This window comes from Erythrolamprus reginae, chromosome 1, assembly GCF_031021105.1.
Source record: "Erythrolamprus reginae isolate rEryReg1 chromosome 1, rEryReg1.hap1, whole genome shotgun sequence".
Classification (NCBI taxonomy): Eukaryota; Metazoa; Chordata; class Lepidosauria; order Squamata; family Dipsadidae; genus Erythrolamprus; species Erythrolamprus reginae.
Genome location: NC_091950.1, coordinates 411493274 through 411512663, shown reverse-complemented (window position 1 = coordinate 411512663; position 19390 = coordinate 411493274). Strand labels below are relative to the sequence as shown.

The following is a 19390-nucleotide window of genomic DNA, read 5'->3' as shown; positions in this document are numbered from 1 at the left end:
TTATTGGCTCAGCCTTGTCTTCTGTTAATTGTCAGACTATGGCTACTTTTCCCAAGAGAGGCACAACTAAAGGTCCCAGAGAGGCCAGGCCTACAGGCGATGAAATTACTAGTATCCCCCAGGCCTCTTCCTCCTCTTCTCCAGGGGCCCGCCCCTCGACCAAGGTCACCAGGGCCGAGAAGAGAAGGGACCTAGCCCTACAAAGAATCCATGATAAATCAGCAAAACGTTTGAAAGTACAGGCCCAAGTACTCAGTAGTCAAGACCCCCCAGAGGCTTCTAGTCTACCTCCTTCTGGGGTCCCTGTGTTATCTCTGGATGAGCCTAACCTAGACAGACCCCAACCTAATCTATGGGGCATAGGTCCAGAGGAACCAGATATTATTGAAGATTCCCCCCAGCCAGGATCCTCCCAGGCCTTTAGGGATTCTTCTGCCATTCCTGCTGATATTTCTAGTTTACCTCCTGAGTTCCAATCTATTTTTTCTGTGTTGTCCAAGGCCATTGATGCCAAACTCTCCTCCATCAATGAGCTTTCCGTACTTCCTCCTCCTCCTCGTCCCTCCCGCCCCTTGGGTTCCTCCCCAGCGGTTAGAGCTCCTATTCAGGAGGATTCAGATTCCTCTCAGGACGAATATGAGGATTTGGAGGATGATGAGGATCCCTTTCAAGGCCTCTCAGATGATGAGGAATCCCAAATAAAGGTTCCTTCTCCAATTACTATTTTTCCTTCTCAATTGTTCAAATCTCTCCTCCTCAAAGCTAGAATTTCTACGGGATTAGCGGCCCAGGAGAAACAAGCCTCTACTTCCACTGATCCCCCGGAGGAGAACTTACCTTACTTCACAGAGGAACAGGAGGATAACGAGGTAATTCCTATGCCTAAATTGTTTAAAGATGCCTTACTTAAACAGTGGGATTTCCCAGCCTCTGGCCTTAATCCCTCCACCAAGGACAGAAAATTGTACAAACTTTCCTCTTCCTATGAAGAGCTCCTCTCCTTTCCTAAACCGGATGAACCTGTCAAGATCCTTCACTCGGCAGCGGCTGTGCCAGGCGAAGCAGAGGAAGTCCTCCGCCCAGAGGACAAGCGGATTGAACAAATGCTCAAAAGAGGATTCACCGCAGATTCCTGGGCCATTAAAAGTTCTGCAGCAGCTTCCTTTTTCTCCAGAGCCATGCTTCTGTGGCTTCGCCAACTACAACAGCATATTCCTCCCGATGACTTGAGAGGTCAACAAGACTTCAACAAGGTCTTTGCAGCTGCCCAGTACGTGGCTGATGCCACCTTGCAATCTACTAGATTTTCTGCTAAGTCTATTGCAGCTTCTACAACGGCAAGAAGACTCCTATGGATTCGCCCTTGGCAAGCGGGAGTACGCCAGAAGTGGCAGTTATCCCAGGGTCCCTTAAAGCGCGATCTTCTTTTCGGTGATCTTCTGGATCCACTCCTCACGGAAACCACGGACAAGAAGAAAGTCTTGGGCCCAACCACCAAAAAGGCTACCAAAATGCAGTCCTTTCGTCGCCCAGGGCGCCAGCCAGATCAAGCGGCTTCCTATCAGAGATCTCCAGGTCAGTATTCCCCCCGCTTTCGTTCCCAAGGTAGGAACTCCAGGGGCAGAGGTTTTCGCTTCCAAAGGGGAGCGTCCTCTAACAGGGCTTCAAAAAAACCTAGATGGTAATTTTTCCTCAATTCCCATAGGGGGTCGCCTAGCCCATTTCGCCTCTAATTGGCGTCTCACCTCCAAGGACCCCTGGGTCATTGACACCGTTCAAACAGGCCTTCTGTTAGAATTTGTTTCTCCTCCCCCGAAACGTTTTATTTCCTGCCCTTCTCCCAGGTCATCCTCAGATTGTAACCGTATGGAGGAGGCCATTTCTCATTTATTGTCAATCAGAGCCATTCAACCGGTCCCTTCCGGTCAGAAGGGCCTAGGATTTTACTCCATCCTATTTATGGTGCCAAAGTCCTCCGGAGGTTGGAGAGCTATTTTGGATTTAAAGAAGCTGAACCTATTCATCAAATATAGGAAGTTTAAGATGCACTCCTTATCTTCTATTTTGGCCGCCATCCACACGGGAGATTTCATGGTCTCTTTAGACCTCACTGAGGCCTACCTTCACATTCCTATAGCCAAGTGCCACAGAAAGTTTTTACGTTTCTCCTTTCAAGGTAGGCATTTCCAGTATAGGGCAATGCCATTTGGCCTTTCCTCGGCCCCTCGGGTCTTTACAAAGCTCTTGGGGTCCCTGGCGGCCTATATCCGGGCGTCTCCCATCCACATTTTATGTTATCTTGATGATATTTTGATTCATGGGAACTCCCTAGAGAAAGTGATTTCAGACCTGTCTGTCACCATGTCAGTCCTTCAGGACCATGGATTTTCCATCAACTTTGATAAAAGTCATCTCCAACCTTCCACATCCATTTTACACCTGGGTTCCATTATTAATTCAGAATCCTCCCAGGTTTTTCTCTCTCCCGAGAGAAAATTCAGTATAGGGGAGTTAATTTCCAACATTTTATCCAAACCTTCAGTATCCATAGTAACTCTGTCTTCCCTTTTGGGGAAGATGGTGTCATGCATAGGCATCATTCCCTGGGCTCGCCTTCATGCTAGGGAACTTCAGTGGCTCCTATTACCATTTCAGAGATCGGGGCACAGCAACTCAAATCGTCGCATTGTCATTCCACCAAGTGTTCGCAGATCCTTCAAGTGGTGGAAGTCTCCGGCCATGGACAAAGGATCCCCGTTCAGGTGCCCGGATCAATTTGTCATCACCACAGATGCCAGTCTATCGGGATGGGGCGCCCACGCCCAGGGGATGATAGCCCAGGGCACGTGGTCCCCGGAGGAAGCTTCCAGGCCAATCAATTGGCTAGAATTAAGAGCCGTTTCTCTGGCTCTGAAACATTTCTCTCCTCGCATTCCCAACCGGCACGTTCTCATTCTCACCGACAACATTGCCACAAAAAGCCATATCTGCAGACAGGGGGGCACGAGATCCAAGGCTCTCATGAGGGAGGCCCTCAAGTTAGGCCTTTGGGCGGAAAAACATCTTCGGTCGCTCCTAGCCGACCACATCTCGGGGAGCCTCAACGTCCAGGCGGATTGGCTATCTCGAGCAACGATAGACCCAGGAGAGTGGAACCTCCATCAGGACCTGTTCCATCAGATCTGCCTCAGATTCGGCCTACCTATTCTGGATCTCTTCGCGACCAATGCGAACGCCCAACTCCCTCGCTTCTTTTCCAGATTTCCATCCCCGGGAGCGGAAGCAATCAATGCCCTCCGGAGCCCATGGCCGCCAGGCCTACTTTACGCCTTTCCTCCAATTCCAATTCTCCCGGACGTGATTCACAAGGTCCTCACCGAGAGGGCCCGATTGATCTTAATCGCCCCTCATTGGCCCCGCCGACCCTGGTTCGCGGATCTCCAACAGCTGTCCGTTCAGGACCCCTGGCGACTCCCCGTTTCGGGGGATATGCTGCGGCAGGGGGCCTCATTCCATCCAGACCCGGAGTGGTTCCACCTCACCGCCTGGCTGTTATCAGGAGAGACTTAGAACTGCGTGGTCATGACCCCGATACAGCGGAGGTCATTTTAAGGGCCAGAAGGAGTTCGACCAATCGAATCTACGACCACACGTGGTCCAAGTTTCACCAGTGGTGCCTACAGGAAGGCCTCTCCCCTCTGTGCATTCCCATACACAGAATCATCTCCTTCCTTATGCAAGGCTTCCATAAAGGACTTTCTACCAGCACCCTCCGGCGTCATCTGGCAGCCATTTCATCTGTCCTAGGGGGCCCCCGCAGACAGCCTCTCCGATCCTTTCCAGAGGTTCAGGAATTTCTCAAGGGCATAGCCAACCTCAGACCTTCCAAGGTCCACAGGTATCCATCTTGGGATTTGCCTCGGGTTCTCCATTCCCTCACGCAGGCACCATACGAACCCCTAAAATCAGCGTCCCTAAGGTACTTATCCTTTAAGGTAGCATTCCTGGTGGCTATTACCTCTGCTCGACGCATTTCGGAGCTGGCTGCCCTCTCAATCAGGCAGGACCTTTGTCAGTTCCATCAGGACAAGGTAGTCTTGCGACTGGACCCTACCTTCTTACCCAAGGTCAGTTCCATGTTCCACAGAACTCAGGATATTGTCCTACCTTCCTTCTGCCTCCAACGAGACCATCCCTTGGCAATTAGATGGCACACTCTGGATCTTATTAGAGCGCTGAGAATCTATATCCAACGCACAGGACCCTTTCGGAGGTCAGAAGCACTGTTTATAGCCTATCACCCCAGAGTCATGGGGATCAAAGTGTCTTCAACAGTAATAGGCCGTTGGATCAGAGGGACTATATCTAAGGCCTATGAATCGGCCTCCCTCTCAGTTCCAAGGAACATCACAGCGCATTCCACCAGAAGCGCAGCCACCTCGGCCGCTTGGGCGACTCAAGCCCCGTTGGAGGAGGTCTGCAAAGCAGCCACTTGGGCCTCGCCAAATTCCTTCATCAGGCACTACAAGATTGATGCTTACGCTTCAGCGGACGCTGCCTTCGGCAGAAGGGTACTCCAATCCGTTATCTCACACGATAGCAATCTAATCCCACCCTAGGGACCATCTATTGGGTATGTCCCATGTGACTGCTGGACCCGCTCCTTCAGTACGGAGAATAGGCGTTGATTGCTTACCTGAACGCCTCTTCTCGTACGGTGAGCGGGTACAGCAGTCACTTCCCGCCCTTGTATGTGTCTTCCTTACCTTTCTATAATCCTTTTTTCCTCTAACAATAAGAGTTGAACACTACAGAGCTTCACAGCTGAGCCTAGTCTATGGATTCGCGAATTCTGGGGAAGGGGCGGATCCGGCAAGCTTTTTTAACACTAGGCTCAGTTCCACCGGATTGGACATGAGCAACCCATGTGACTGCTGTACCCGCTCACCGTACGAGAAGAGGCGTTCAGGTAAGCAATCAACGCCTATTTTATCCATCGTTTGAGTCCATTCAAAGGCTGGGATACAGAAATTGTTTGATGGTTTTAAAGGTGGTGTTGCAGGATGTAAATTGTTCCATGTAAAGCTGCCTTTTGCTGATGATGTTCAGTTGATGGTCCAGATGTTTTGGGATTGTATACAAGGCCCTGTTATTATTGATACTTTATTTGCTTTTCTATCTTCCCCCCAAAAATTATTTCTATTTGCAGGTGTTTGTATTTTGTGACTTTCTCCAATTTTTTTTTTCTCTTCTGGAGAAAATGCAAGCCATCAAAAGATGGGCCTTAAGATTATTTTCTTTTTTTATTGACTAAATTGACTAAAATAACAAAAAACACATCAGGTTTGGTTCTAGTAGGCAGGGGATGGAAACTAGTTTATATGAACATTTATCTAATCTTGAATATCATATACCTGGTTCTCAATATAGAGTTGTAAAGAATTTTAATAATAATGAGAGAAAAGTAATAAAGCAAGAGAGGATTATTTTTAAAAAACATGCAACCCCCTAGTTTACGCTCATTTAAATTAGCGTATTTTATGGAGTACACTCAGGACTATAAAACATATCTCTTATTTGGGGAGAAAAACAGGGGGGGGGATCTGCCTCTACCTCCCAGCAATTTGCCTCCTTGCAACAAACAGCTTGTTTCGGTTTCACTTTCAGTTTCAGCACAACCTGAATAGCAAGCACAAGAAAAAAAAATCTGCCTCCACACAGGGAGGCGGTAATAGACAGTGGCAATCCCTGCAGCCTGAAACAGCTGATGGTAGGTTGTCCATCCAGATCAGCAGCTTGCGTTAATGAGGCTGTGCTGAAGATGAAACAGGCTGTTTGCTGTAAGGAGGCAAACTTCTGGGAGGCAGAGGCCAAAGGGTGGGGGTGGATGGGTGGGACTACATTCTGTGTATAAGACACTCAAATTTCCCCCCTCTTTTGGGGGGGGATGTGTCTTGTACTCCAAAAAATATGGTAGGTAGAAACAATGGAGGTTATTGGGTTAAAAAACCCCTCATCCTATGTGTCTCTGTTGTAGCCTTCAGTGGTGGAGTCCAGATGAAAGTTGGATATAGCTTCGTTTTGTTTTTAGAACAAATCACTTACATCACTTAAATCTAAGTAGATTTGCTCACAAAACAACACAGCACAACAGCTCCAATTGTCATCAAGATGGCTAGCCTCCATCTGGCCTCCATCATTTAAGTCTACAGTAGAGACATGCAGGTCAATAATCTCCACTGTTTTTACCTAATTAAAATGACCCTAATACAGGTAGTCCTCGACTTACAACCACAACGGAGCCCCAAATTTCTGTTGCTAACCAAGACAGTCATATAACGTGAATTTTGTCCCATTTTAGGATCTTCTTTGCCTTTCTTGTTGTTAAGTAAATTGTTGCAGTTGTTAACTTAGCCACACAGCTGTAAAGTAAACCTGGCTCCCCCGTTTGCTTTGTTTGTCAGAGGTGATGACATGACCCCGGGGACCCGGCAACCGTCATAAATATGAGCTAGTTGCCAAGTGCCTGAATTTTGATCATATGGCCATGAGGATGCTGCAACAGTGGCGAGTGTGAAAAATGGTCATAAGTCACATTTTTTTAGTGCTGTTATAACTTGGAATGGTCACTAAACGAACCGTTGCAAGTTGAGGAATTCTCGGGAAGGCCTTCTCCATTGAGCTCCAGCCTGCTTATTTTTCTTCTAAGTGTCTGGAGAAGATTTAAGACGTGATCTTTTTTTTTTAATCATCAAGCTCAGAATTGTGATTGGCAGATATACATTTTCCTTTTTTTCGTAATTACGATATTATATTTGTTTACTTTATGGATGGATTTTTTTAATGGGGAAGGAGGCGGCTCAGAGATGTTTTTGATTGTTAGTTGCCTAGAACAGCGCTTCCCAACCTTGGCAACTTGAAGATATTAGGACTTCAACTCCCAGAATTCCCCAGCCAGCAAATGCTGGCTAGGGAATTCTGGGAGTTGAAGTCCTAATATCTCCAAGTTGCCAAGGTTGGGAAACACTGGCCTAGAATCTTCAGAATGAATGGCATACAATAAATAAAAGGCTGAGATGCTTTGTGTGCTTTTGGAGTAAAGCTGTATGCTTTTTTTCTTTTTGGAAGAAATTACATAATGCATCCCTCTGAACCATTGAGTAGTTAAGTGTGCTTTTTAAAAAAAACAGCTTTTGTTATGTCTTTGTGGCTTCAAGAGTTCTTACTAGTATAGCTCCTTAGACTAGAACATAAAAGCACAAGAAAAACTCTGGGTAAAAACATCCTGATAGGAAACTGCCTCTTTTTTTTTTACTTCTTGCCTGCAGTGTAGAGATTCAACCAGTTGTATTTTTAGCTGACGGTGTTCTCTGCTGTTGGAGGTGACAGGAGTCTCATAGGTTTCTGCAAAATGCATGTGTGTGAATTGACATGCCAAAGTGGAACAGCAGCACCGAACTTTTTTCTGTCATGTATGCCAGTGTTTCCCAACCTTGGCAACTTGAAGATATTTGGACTTCAACTCCCAGAATTCCCCAGCCAGTGAATGCTGGCTGGGGAATTCTGGGAGTTGAAGTCTAGATATCTCCAAGTTGTCAAGGTTGGGAAACACTGATGTATGCAGTATTGCTTGCAAACAGCGATTTGTTTTAATTCTCCAATTTGAGAAGTTGTTAACCTTTTTAAACATATCTTAGTGTCACTCTTTTTTTCAGCAAAAAAATAATCTTCTCTGTACTATTAAATTTCAAGGAACTGGCTGGTGTTTTGGGAGATATCAGCATTGCCCCCTGCGTATTAGATCCTTGTCCCTCCCGATAAATTCAGAAGTGACCAACTATTGGCTTCAGGTGATGGGCAAATTCATCCTTGAGCTGGCTGCTTGGCCTACTAGGAAGCAGTGATCTGCTCTCTCCTTAGGAAACCATCACTTGACCTAGTATTGATGGAATTTCTTTTTCTCTGTTTGTGATCTTTCCTTTTGGGGGAAGATTATGGAGAATGTGGTAAGCATTTTTATGCAATAACTTCAAAGGACTCTGGAAGAAGTGAATTATCTAAGGTCTGCCTATAGTACTGACTGTGCTTGTAGATGGATCTTTTGTGGTGAGATTTTATGTCCAAGAGTGGTCCTATTGATCTTCCCAGAGCATTTGATCACGTCGGTTATGGCATGGTGTCAGATTCGCCTGTCATGTTGATGTTACATAATGTATCACAATGTTGTTGGGGTTTTTTTGCCTTCGCGGACCTGGAATGGGCGTGGCCTGCATGTGACGCATCTGGCCCATGGGCCGCCCATTTGACGCCTCTGGGTTATGGCCTCTTTCTGGATGGTCTCTATATTTCAGGCGATGGCTCTATTTTATTATTCATTTATTTATTTATTTGTTAGTTAGATAGATAGATAGATAGATAGATAGATAGATAGATAGATTTCTATGCCGCTCTTCTCCGAAGACAACATATAGTAAAAAACAATAACCACCCCGAGTCTGAGGAGAGGGGCCGCATACAAATCTAATAAATAAATAAATAAATAAACAAACAAACAAACAAAAATAAAATACAATGGCAAATCCAAGCAATTCACTAGATCAGCGTTTCCCAACCGGTGTGCCGCAGCACAGTAGTGTGCCGCGAGACATGGCCAGGTGTGCCGCGAGAAGCTCCAGCTGGGTGGGGCGCTGCCGGCGCCCCTGCCTGAGTGTCGTCCTGTGGATGGTCTTGGGCTTCACAGTCGCTTCCTAGTTCCCTCTCCTCCCACCGCCTGTGTCTCCCGCCGTCGCCTCCCACCAAGCCGTCGCCCGTTGCCGTGGGTTCCTCGAGTGGGAGCTGCCGCTTCCCTCCGTCCAGCTCAGCCACGCTGCCGTAGAAAGCACAGAGGTTATTGCCACCGCTTCTGCCTCCACTCAGGGAGTCACCGTGGTCACCGCGCCTTTTCCTCTCGCTCAGCTCAACCACGATGGCTCCCTGAGTGGAGGCAGAGGCGGCGGCAATAACCTCTTGGCGGAGGGGAAGCGCTGACGGGCTCTCCTCCTTCCCCACCCCCGCGCTTCTCTCCCGCCCTGGCTTTTGTTTCCCCCATGATTTCCCTGCAATTTCATCCAGGCCACCTCTTGCCTCCTTTTGAACTGCGGGGAAATCTGCGGGCGAAGCAAAAGCCAGGGCGGGAGAGAAGCGCGGGGGTGGGGAAGGAGGAGAGCCTGTCAGCGCTTCCCCTCCGCCAAGCTGCCTACTTGTCCTCGCGCCTCGTTGCTACCTCCTGCCTTTTTCCAGGGGCCTTTGGAAGGTACCCAGGGAAGGGGGGGGATTGGGGGTGGCTGCAGCGGCTTCTCGTCCTCCTCATCAGGCTGCTAACGCCCGCCCAGCCCCTCTTGCATGCAGTCCCTTCACCGAGCGCTTTTTTCTTCTCACAGCTGAGGCAGGATTTGGAATGTCGGGGGTGTGTGTGTGCGGGCTCCACATCCCCCTGCCACTCGGAACATTTAAAATAAGAAAAACCTTCGCCGGCCTCCGCAGAGAAGAAAGGAAGAGAGAGAAAGAGAGAGAGAGCAAGAGAGGCAGAGAGAGAGAGAGAGACAGAGAAAGAGAAAGAGAGAGAAAGAGAGAGAGCTAGCAAGAGAGAGAAAGAGAGACAGAGAAAGAGAGACAGAGAGAGAGAAAGAGATAGCAAGAGAGAGAGAAAGAGATAGCAAGAGAGAGAGAAAGAGAGAGAAAAAGAGAGAGAATGAAAGAGAGATAGCAAGAGAGGCAGAGAGAGCAAGGGAGAGAGAAAGACATATAGGGAGGGAAGGAGGGAGAGAGAGAGAGCAAAAGAGAGAGGAAGAAAGAAAGAGGGATGGAGAAAGAGAAAGAAGGGATGGAAGGAAGAGAGTAAGAGTGAGGGAGAAATAGAGCGAAATGGAGGAAGATTTTTTTTTGGTCAAAACTTTTCTTTAGCCGCCACCCCCACCCACCCCCGTTCAGTGTTCCCCAGGATTTTGAAAATGTGAATAATGTGCCGCGGCTCAAAAAAGGTTGGGAAACACTGCACTAGATAACTAACCTAAAATCCCTAATATTTTAAAAATCAATCATACACATTCAGACCTCAGCCATACATAATATTCATCGGCCAGGGCGCCTAAGATCTAATTGCCCCAAGCCTAGCAACATAAATGAGTCTTAAGACTCTTGCGGAAGGCGAGGAGGGTAGGGGCAGTACGAATCTCGGGGGGGGGGGGGAGCTGATTCCAGAAGTCTGGATCCCCCACAGAGAAGGCTCTTCCTCTAGGCCCCACCAAGCAACACTGTCTGGTTGACAGGACCTGGAGAAGGCCAACTTTGTGGGACCTAACCGGTCACTGAGATTCAAATGGTATTTTGTTGCGTTTCTCCTTCCTTTGGGGAACTTTCTAATTGGTGTTGTTAGGAGTGTGTATGGGGGGGCGGGGGTGATCCAGGATTTTGCTCCTTGGAAAAATCCAAATCATTAATTTTGTGAGACCCCATAGAATAATACACCCTCCAGTTTTATTCAGCATCTGCTTGAAACCACTGGGTGAAGTTATCTGTTGGCATGGCATTTGGTGCCATTAGCATGCCGATCCTAATCCAGTTCTGTATCTTGATCCTTAGTCAACTGAGCAGTGCTGTAGAAGACCTGTCCTAATAATGTCTGGTTATGGTTGTGGGTGAGAAGTTTGGGATGAACTCTATGAAGACTGAATAGCCTGGGTATCAGGGACCTGCCGTTCACAGTGATTTTGCCATCTTCAGTTCTAGAAGGGAGCTAACTTATTTTTCAGAATATAACACACACCTTTCCCCCCCGTCCCCCCCAAAAAGAGGGTAGAAATGTCGGTGTGTCTTATACACGGAATACAGCCATTTTTGGCCTCCTGAAGCTCCGCCCCCTGTGTCTCATTATGGTGAAAAATGGGCCCATTTTATGCAAGAATGGGATGCACAGAGGGTTTGGGAGACTTGCAGCTCTTTCTGGGGGCTGGGGGAAGGCAAAAATACCCCAATTTTTGCAAAAGATGGGCATTTTTTGCAAAAACTGGCATTTTTACCTTCCTTCAGCCCCCAAGAGCTCTCTGCAGGCCTGCCAAATACTTTGCCCACCGTATTTTTGGAAAAAAAGGATGAAAAACTGGTCCATTTTTGCAAAAAAAACAGGGTGCACAGAGGGTTTGGGAGGCCTGCAGAATACTCCTGGGGCCGGGAAGGACAAAAACTTCTTTTCTTACTTACTTCTTTGAAATCTTGGTACATTTTATACACCAATGCATCTTATAGTCCAAAAAATATGGTAAGAACTGGTATGCAGTTTTGGTGGTTCTTCCACTCTTTTGTCTCAGCTGTATGAGGAGAGGGCAGCCATGACCAGGAGGGCCTTTGTATACATTCATCTTCTGTACCAACTATATCCCTTTTATTTATTTCTCACATTTATATTACTGCTTACTTGAACTAGGAAGCCCTATCACAATCACTCATGCCTTAGTAATCCACCTGTATGGTATTGTTGCAACATGTTGTACTAGGGACTGTCCTTGACCAAGCTACAAATGGTTCAAAATGCAGCTAAGTAGCTATAACTGTTAGGTGCTTATAAAGCCATAACAGGACAGGCTTGCTATACAATATAAGCATTTGGTTCCCTGTGGCTGCTTCTTTGCGAGTATGTTTATTTTGTTGCCTTCCTTGAAGTGCGCCGTTTATTTTAATGTTAATTTTGTCCTTTTTTGTTACTTTTACTTATTTACTTGATGATACTGTATCTGGAATCTTCATGATTGAGATGGCATACACATTGATTAGCAAATGGTATTAAAATAATGTTTTAAAAGGTTATTATAGTCCTCAACTTCTGATGACAGTGGAGTCATCAGAAATTGAGTTTACCAAATTTTCTGTTGCTAAATGAGGCAGTTGTTAAATGAGCTTTGCTCCATTTTATGACCTTTGTTGCCACAGTTGTTAAGCAAATCACTGAAGGTTTTTAAGTTAGAAATACAGTTATTAAGTGAATTTGGGTTCTCTCTTTACTTTGCATGTCAGAAGGTCACAAAGACAAACGCATGATCCCAGGACATGGCAACCATCAAAAATATGAAACCAGTTTTGCCGAGCATCTGGATTTTGATCACGTGTCATGGGGATGCTATAGCAATTAATGTGAAAAATGGTCATAAATTCCCCTTTTCAGTGTTATTGTAACTTTGAATGGTCACTAAACAAATGGTTGTAAGTCGAGGGCTACCTGTACTTTGGAAGTAAATGTGGGGAACAAAATAGCTTGTTGGAAATATGCCAATGTACCAATTTCTTTTTCTGATTGCTAGGTATGGGATTATGAGACAGGTGATTTTGAACGAACCCTGAAAGGCCACACAGATTCTGTGCAGGATATTTCCTTCGACCATAGTGGCAAGCTACTGGCCTCTTGTTCTGCAGATATGACCATTAAGCTATGGGATTTCCAAGGCTTTGAGTGCATCAGAACTATGCATGGTAAGGAATTGTTAAAAGAACCATTAGCAATGGTAAGATGAAATTTAAAACAAGCCATACACCTCTTCTCTCTTCGGACAACGTTGTGAACAAAAGGACATCACATTCAAGGTATTCGTCCCCAAACCTAATTCTTATATACAGCTTGATGTCCATGTATTGGAGCGTTTTGTGCAGCAGGTAGGAGAATTCACATCCGTAAAAAGATTTTCCACGCAGTAGTATCTTCTTCACATGAATGCCATAGTTTTATCCTAATCTCCATTCTGGTGTACAAGGTTGTTTTCTAGGGCGGAGCACAACATGGGGAGACAATGACTCACAGCCCTGGAAGTGCTAGGATCCAGTTCACACACATGTTAACAATTCTTGTCACTAATGGTCTATGTTGCCCAATGTACTGTATCTTACTACTAGCTGCTTTACAATTTAACTTCGCTGTAACTCTACTAGTATTAAAAAGTTATAGGTTTTGTGCCATGTAATATGTTGAGAGAAAGGCTGTAATGCTTGCTGTTACACATTGTCCCTCGAACTGTTGTAGGGCCGGACTTAAAAAAACCTATGAACAAATCCCTATGCACACTGCACATACCTTATTTTAAAGTAAAAAACAAAATGGGAACATACTATTTAGAGGGGAGGGAAGAAATCCGAAATTCATATATGTTTATGTTTTGTTTTTAATTTTCTTTTGTTAACATCTGATTGGCTATACAAGGTTTTTTTGGTTTATAGAAAAATGTATAAAGAAAGAAGGAAGCACTTTGGCATAATGATTAATAAGTTAGAAATATAATTGGTGGTGTACTTTTTGAAGGAACATTAAGGAGAGAACTTAATTAAAAGAAAAGTATATACCTGTGCTCCTGTCACTCACCTGCGGGCCGGATAAGTGGCCTCAGCGGGCCGCATGCGGCCCACGGGCCGTAGTTTGGGGACCGCTGGTTTACAATATGGTGCCATTGCAACTCAGTCACCATTTTGGTTCATTTTTGCTATTTTGATGTGTTCAAAAGCAAAGAAGTTGTTTCTCTCTTCAATACTTTGAATCAAAAACTTGCCTGTTCTCCAATTCAGGACTGTGGCTGAGAGGCATTCAGAGAATTTTTTTTTTTGCTTCCTAACTGTGTCTTTAAAGAGCCCCAATAGGCAGAAAATGTTTCTGTAAACAAGTTTATGACTTTTTGGAGGAAGCTGAGTAGCAGTGTTTCTAGCCTAGAGGCAGAAAATGCTTGCTACTTTTCAAAAAGAGCAGCTAAAAATGGTGGCTAATATCTACAAACTTCCCCCCTGGGGATTTGTGAGTGAAGGGAACAGACTGTTACCCCCCAAGTGTTGTGATTTTAACCCAATTCCTGCCGGTCTTACCTAGCATGACCAACAGCTAAGATTTCTCCCTTCTGCACATTGATGATATTGCCTAGCCTGATAATTAAATGTCGGCAGGGGAGACCCCCCTCCCCTACCATAAGCTTAGAAAAAGCCAAGGGCTTTTGGCACCATACATAATTTTTTGTATTTCAGTAATCTTCCTTTCCATTTGAAAAGTCTGTAGTGCTGTGTCTTCTTTGGGGTTGACTATTGATTAATCAGCCTCCCTTTCAGTTCTGCAGTGAACTTTTTGGAATGTGACAGCAAATTTTGGCTATTCAAAATACAGTGATACCTCGTCTTACAAACGCCTCATCATACAAACTTTTCGAGATACAAACCCGGGGTTTAAGATTATTTTGCCTCTTCTTACAAACTATTTTCACCTTACAAACCCACCGCCGCCACTGGGATGCCCCGCCTCCGGACTTCCATTGCCAGCGAACTACCCGTTTTTGCGCTGCTGGGATTCCCCTGAGGCTCCCATCCATGGGAAACCCCACCTCTGGACTTCCATGTTTTTGTGATGCTGCAGAGGAATCCCAGCACAGGGGAATCCCAGCAGTCCAAAAACGGGCGCTTCGCTGGCAATGGAAGTCTGGAGGTGGGGTTTCCCAGTGAGGAGGAGCCTCAGTGAAATCGCAGCATCGCAAAAACACAGAGGTCCGGAGGTGGGGTTCCCCATGGAGGGGAGCCTCAGGGGAATCCCAGCAGCGCAAAAACGGGCATTTCGGCTGGCAAAAGGGGTGAATTTTGGGCTTGCACGCATTAATCGCTTTTCCATTGATTCCTATGGGAAACATTGTTTCATCTTACAAACTTTTCACCTTAAGAACCTCGTCCCGGAACCAATTAAGTTTGTAAGACAAGGTGTCACTGTATAACCATCCTCCTCAGTTGCCCATTCAGATGATGTAGCTTTGATTACAGAGTGAAAGAATCGATGGTCTTGAGGACTGAAAAAACCCCTGTATAGCGGGTATCTCCAACCTTGGCAACTTTAACACATGTGGACTTCAATTCCCAGAATTTGCTGGCTGAGGAATTCTGGGAGTTGAAGTCCACACGTCTTAAAGTTGCGAAGGTTGGAGACCTCTGGTTGATAGGCAGCCTGAAATCAAGGATGCTGCTTTTGCTTTTTTCTTATTTCTATAGAATTTTTATTTATTTATTTAAAATACTTGGAGATTATGGCATAAAGCCGTTCTTTTGCTATTCCCAGATTCTTTCAATATCTGCAAGGTTACAGCCTTAAGGGCTGCGACTCCTTGCTCAAGTACCCTTGGTGAAAATGTGTATTCTTCAGGTTTAATTAGCATGCCACAATTATTCCACAGAAGCTGTGCAACAAATCATTCTATATAATAGCCGGGCAATTGCCAAAGCATACTATGTGTTTTTTCTCCCATCATTCCATCTTGGTTTGCCTCTTGAGGATTACCTTATGGCAGCCTGATGACAGATTGATGGCAGTTATAAGTTGGCACATCTGGAGGGCTCCCAGTTTGGGACTTGGGTACCATATAGAATTGTGCAAATGGGTGAATTTAATAATGGTATTCACATACATTGTGATAAAGTCACGTGGGAACATTAATGTATGCTTTCTTTTCCCCCCTTCTAGGACATGATCATAATGTTTCTTCAGTAGCCATCATGCCCAATGGGGATTATATAGTATCTGCTTCGAGGGATAAAACCATCAAAATGTGGGAAATTCAAACAGGGTAAGAGGTGAAACTATGCATCTTTAGACATTTTAGGAAATGAGATGAACATTGTAGAGGAACCATTGGCTTGGTACTGGAAAAACAGCATTTCATACAGAAAAACTGAGACTGAATTCTTAGCATCTCCGGGACCGCCTTCTGTCGCACGAATCCCAGCGACCGGTTAGGTCCCACAGAGTGGGCCTTGTCCGGGTCCCGTCGATTAAACAATGTCATCTGGCGGGCCCCAGGGGAAGAGCCTTCTCTGTGGTGGCTCCGACCCTCTGAAACCAGCTCCCCCCAGAGATTAGGATTGCCCCCACCCTCCTTGCCTTTCGGAAACTCCTTAAAACCCACCTCTGCCATCAGGCATGGGGGAATTGAAACATCTCCCCCTTGCCCATGTATGATTCGATTGTGTGCTTGTTTTTTATATATTGGGGTTTCTTTTGGATTTTTTAACTTAAAACTGTAATTTAGATTGCTAAATATTAGATTTGTTACTATGTATTGTTTTTCACCATTGTTGTGAGCGGCGGCATATAAATCCAATAAATCTAATCTAATCTAAGTTAACAGGATCAAGAGGTCGGTAATTGGGAAGTTTTCTTTGGTTGCTCGGTTAATAGATGATGACCATCAACACACGACTGACCTGTGGTGGGTTAGACACAACTAAGTCTATTTAAAATATGTGTCAACCTGTTTATGGCTTTCCTGATTCTCCTGGAATATTGGAAGGCGAAGGCGAAGTATTTTCTTTGCCAATACAAACTTCCATATTGATTGTGTAGTACCACACACAGGGCCTCTGTTTGTTCCTGGGGACAATATACTGAACACTCACCTTTGGTCACACCTTTCTTAGTGCTTCACAACATGGATTCCTGCTGTATTATCTCCTTAAGCGGAAGGAACAGACCAGTATCTGTAGCCAGCATGGCTGTTACATTTTAGCACAGAAATGAACAAGTGAGAAATAAAAGCAAATTGTCTCTATGAAGCCCTGGGCTTATATGGTGACACCCCCAACCCCCTCCCTTAAAGCCACTTATATTGAAATTTTGTTAATGGCTGAAAAACACTTAATGCAATATCTGAAGACCTTGTACTTTATAAATTGGAGGGGGAAAACATTCTGTGCATGGGGAGTGATCATATTAATTCAGCACAACATTGAAATCACTTGGTTTTGTGTGTCATCCCGGTTGTCTCAGTTTTAAAATATGGCCCTTGGCATTCCACACAAAAACCAGGTGTTGCCTTTAACCTGCGTTGCTAGGTTGGTAATGACCTTTAAAGCCCTACATGGCATTGGACCAGAATACCTCCGGAACCACCTTCTACCGCACAAATCCCAGCGGCCGCTAAGGTCCCACAGAGTTGGCCTTCTCCGGGTCCTGTCGACCAAACAATGTCATTTGGTGGGCCACAGGGGAAAAGTCTTCTCTGTGGCGGCCCCGGCCCTCTGGAACCAACTCTTCCCGGAGATTAGAACGGCCCCCACCCTCCTTGTCTTTTGCAAGTTACTCATGACCCACCTGTATCGCCAGGCATGGGGGAACTAAGACATCTCCCCCAGGCTTTTTATATTTCATGTTTGGTATGCGTGTGCTGTATGGTTTTTAATTGTTGGGGTTTTTATATATTTTTTATTATTAGATTTGTCCCATTGTTACACTGTTTCTTATTACTGTTGTGAGCCGCCCCGAGTCTTCGGAGAGGGGCGGCATACAAATCTAATTAATAATAATAATAGTAATAATAATAATAATAATAATAATAATAATAATAATAATAATATTAATACTCAATACCGATTTAACAACTTTGTATTTGTCTTATATACTGTAAGCCTAGTTCTTTTCATTTCTCTCATGCGGTAGCCCAGGAACATGGGAAGTGTGACACATACAATTCTTTTAGGCTTGCAAGGAAAGGATTATCAGTTTTGGATACTATCTATAGGATTGGTTTGATATTGGTGGCTATCCTGGAAAACATCTGAGACCATTTTATGCGCCTACTCAGATTGTTATTTCTTTTAACTTCTCTCCCTTCCTCATTGCCTTGTTTATTTATTTATTTATTTATTTATTGGATTTGTATGCCGCCCCTCTCCAGAGACTCGGGGCGGCTAACAGCGACAATAAAACAGTGTACAATAGTAATTTGGTATTGATGATTAAAAATCTATTAATATAAAAACCAAACATACATACATACATACCATGCATAGAATTGTAAAGGCCTAGGGGGAAAGAGGATCTCAATTCCCCCATGCCTGGCGGCAGAGGTGGGTTTTAAGTTGTTTACGAAAGGCAAGGAGGGTGGGGGCAGTTCTAATCTCTGGGGGGAGTTGGTTCCAGAGGGTCGGGGCCGCCACAGAGAAGGCTCTTCCCCTGGGTCCCGCCAGGCGACATTGCTTAGTTGACGGGACCTGGAGAAGACCAACTTTGTGGGACCTAACCGGTCGCTGGGATTCGTGCGGCAGAAGGCGGTCTCGTACATACCCTGGTCCGGTGCCATGAAGGACTTTATAGGTGATGACCAACACTTTGAATTGTGACCAGAAACTGATCAGCAACCAATGCAGATTGCGGAGTGTTGGAGTAACATGGGCATATTTAGGAAAGCCCATGATTGCCAGCCTCCAGCCAGCCGCCATTGCTTGGAAGCAGCTAGCAAAGAGTTAGTGGCTGGGAGGCTTCTCACGGTTGCACCGAAAAAGAGAGCTTGCCCCTGGAGGAAGGTAAACCTGAAGAAAGAGGAGGTTGTAGCGGAGGAAGCAGGCCGGCATCTCATGACAAGGAGAAGGAAAAAACTTCTAATAGCAAAAACTTCTAAACTAAGTTGGCAAGACTACAAATCAGCTCTTGGGGGGGAAAAATGCTGCAGCCACACCCGAATCGTCCTCAGTCCATCCGTTTTATTGGTTCCATTTTCTATAGCAATCTTTGCTATGTCTTAACGCCACCTTCTTTCTTTCCTGTGAACAGCTACTGTGTGAAGACTTTCACGGGGCATCGAGAATGGGTCCGCATGGTACGACCTAACCAAGATGGCACGCTGATTGCCAGCTGTTCTAATGACCAGACCGTGCGTGTCTGGGTGGTAGCAACAAAGGAGTGCAAAGCTGAACTTAGAGAACATGAGCATGTAGTAGAGTGTATTTCCTGGGCTCCCGAGAGCTCTTATTCCACCATATCGGAAGCCACAGGATCTGAGGTAAGGGATTCCACTTACAAAAACGTCCTTACTGGTTTGGCAAACTTTTCCACTTGAGAACTTGACATGCTTTGGATTTTCTTCCAAGGGAAATCTTTATCTTCTCTTTATGACTATGACCTATTACTTGAGGTTTATATGTACAGTGTTCCCTCGATTTTCGCAGGTTCGAACTTCGCGAAAAGTCAATACCACGGTTTTTCAAAAATATTAATTAAAAATACTTCGTGGATTTTTTCCCTATACCACGGTTTTTCCCACCCGATGATGCCATATGTCATTGCCAAACTTTCATCTGCCTTTAATAAATATTTTTTTTAATAAACTTTAATAAATAAATATGGTGAGTAATAATCTGAATGGTTGCTAAAGGATTGGAAAATTGCAATTTAGGGGTTTAAAGTGTTATGGGAAGGCTTGTGATAATGTTCATAGCTAAAATAGTGTATTTACTTCCGCATCTCTACTTCGCGGAAATTCGACTTTCGCGAGCGGTCTCGGAACGCATCCCCCGCGAAAAGCGAGGGAACACTACACCATGAGCTTATACCCCAGAGACAAATTCCTTGTGTGTCCAA

At 45.2% G+C, this 19390-nt stretch overlaps 1 protein-coding gene across 2 annotated transcripts in view; it reads left to right on the top strand.

Moving 5' to 3' along the window:
* Positions 1-19390, top strand: part of PAFAH1B1 (platelet activating factor acetylhydrolase 1b regulatory subunit 1) — an 88636-nt gene that overhangs the window by 56779 nt on the left and 12467 nt on the right. For both annotated transcript variants that reach the window (XM_070735241.1, XM_070735242.1), the window contains exons 6-8: positions 12333-12501; positions 15500-15602; positions 18584-18812. In XM_070735241.1, the coding sequence (XP_070591342.1) occupies positions 12333-12501; positions 15500-15602; positions 18584-18812 (501 nt within the window). The remainder of the gene's footprint in view (positions 1-12332; positions 12502-15499; positions 15603-18583; positions 18813-19390) is intronic.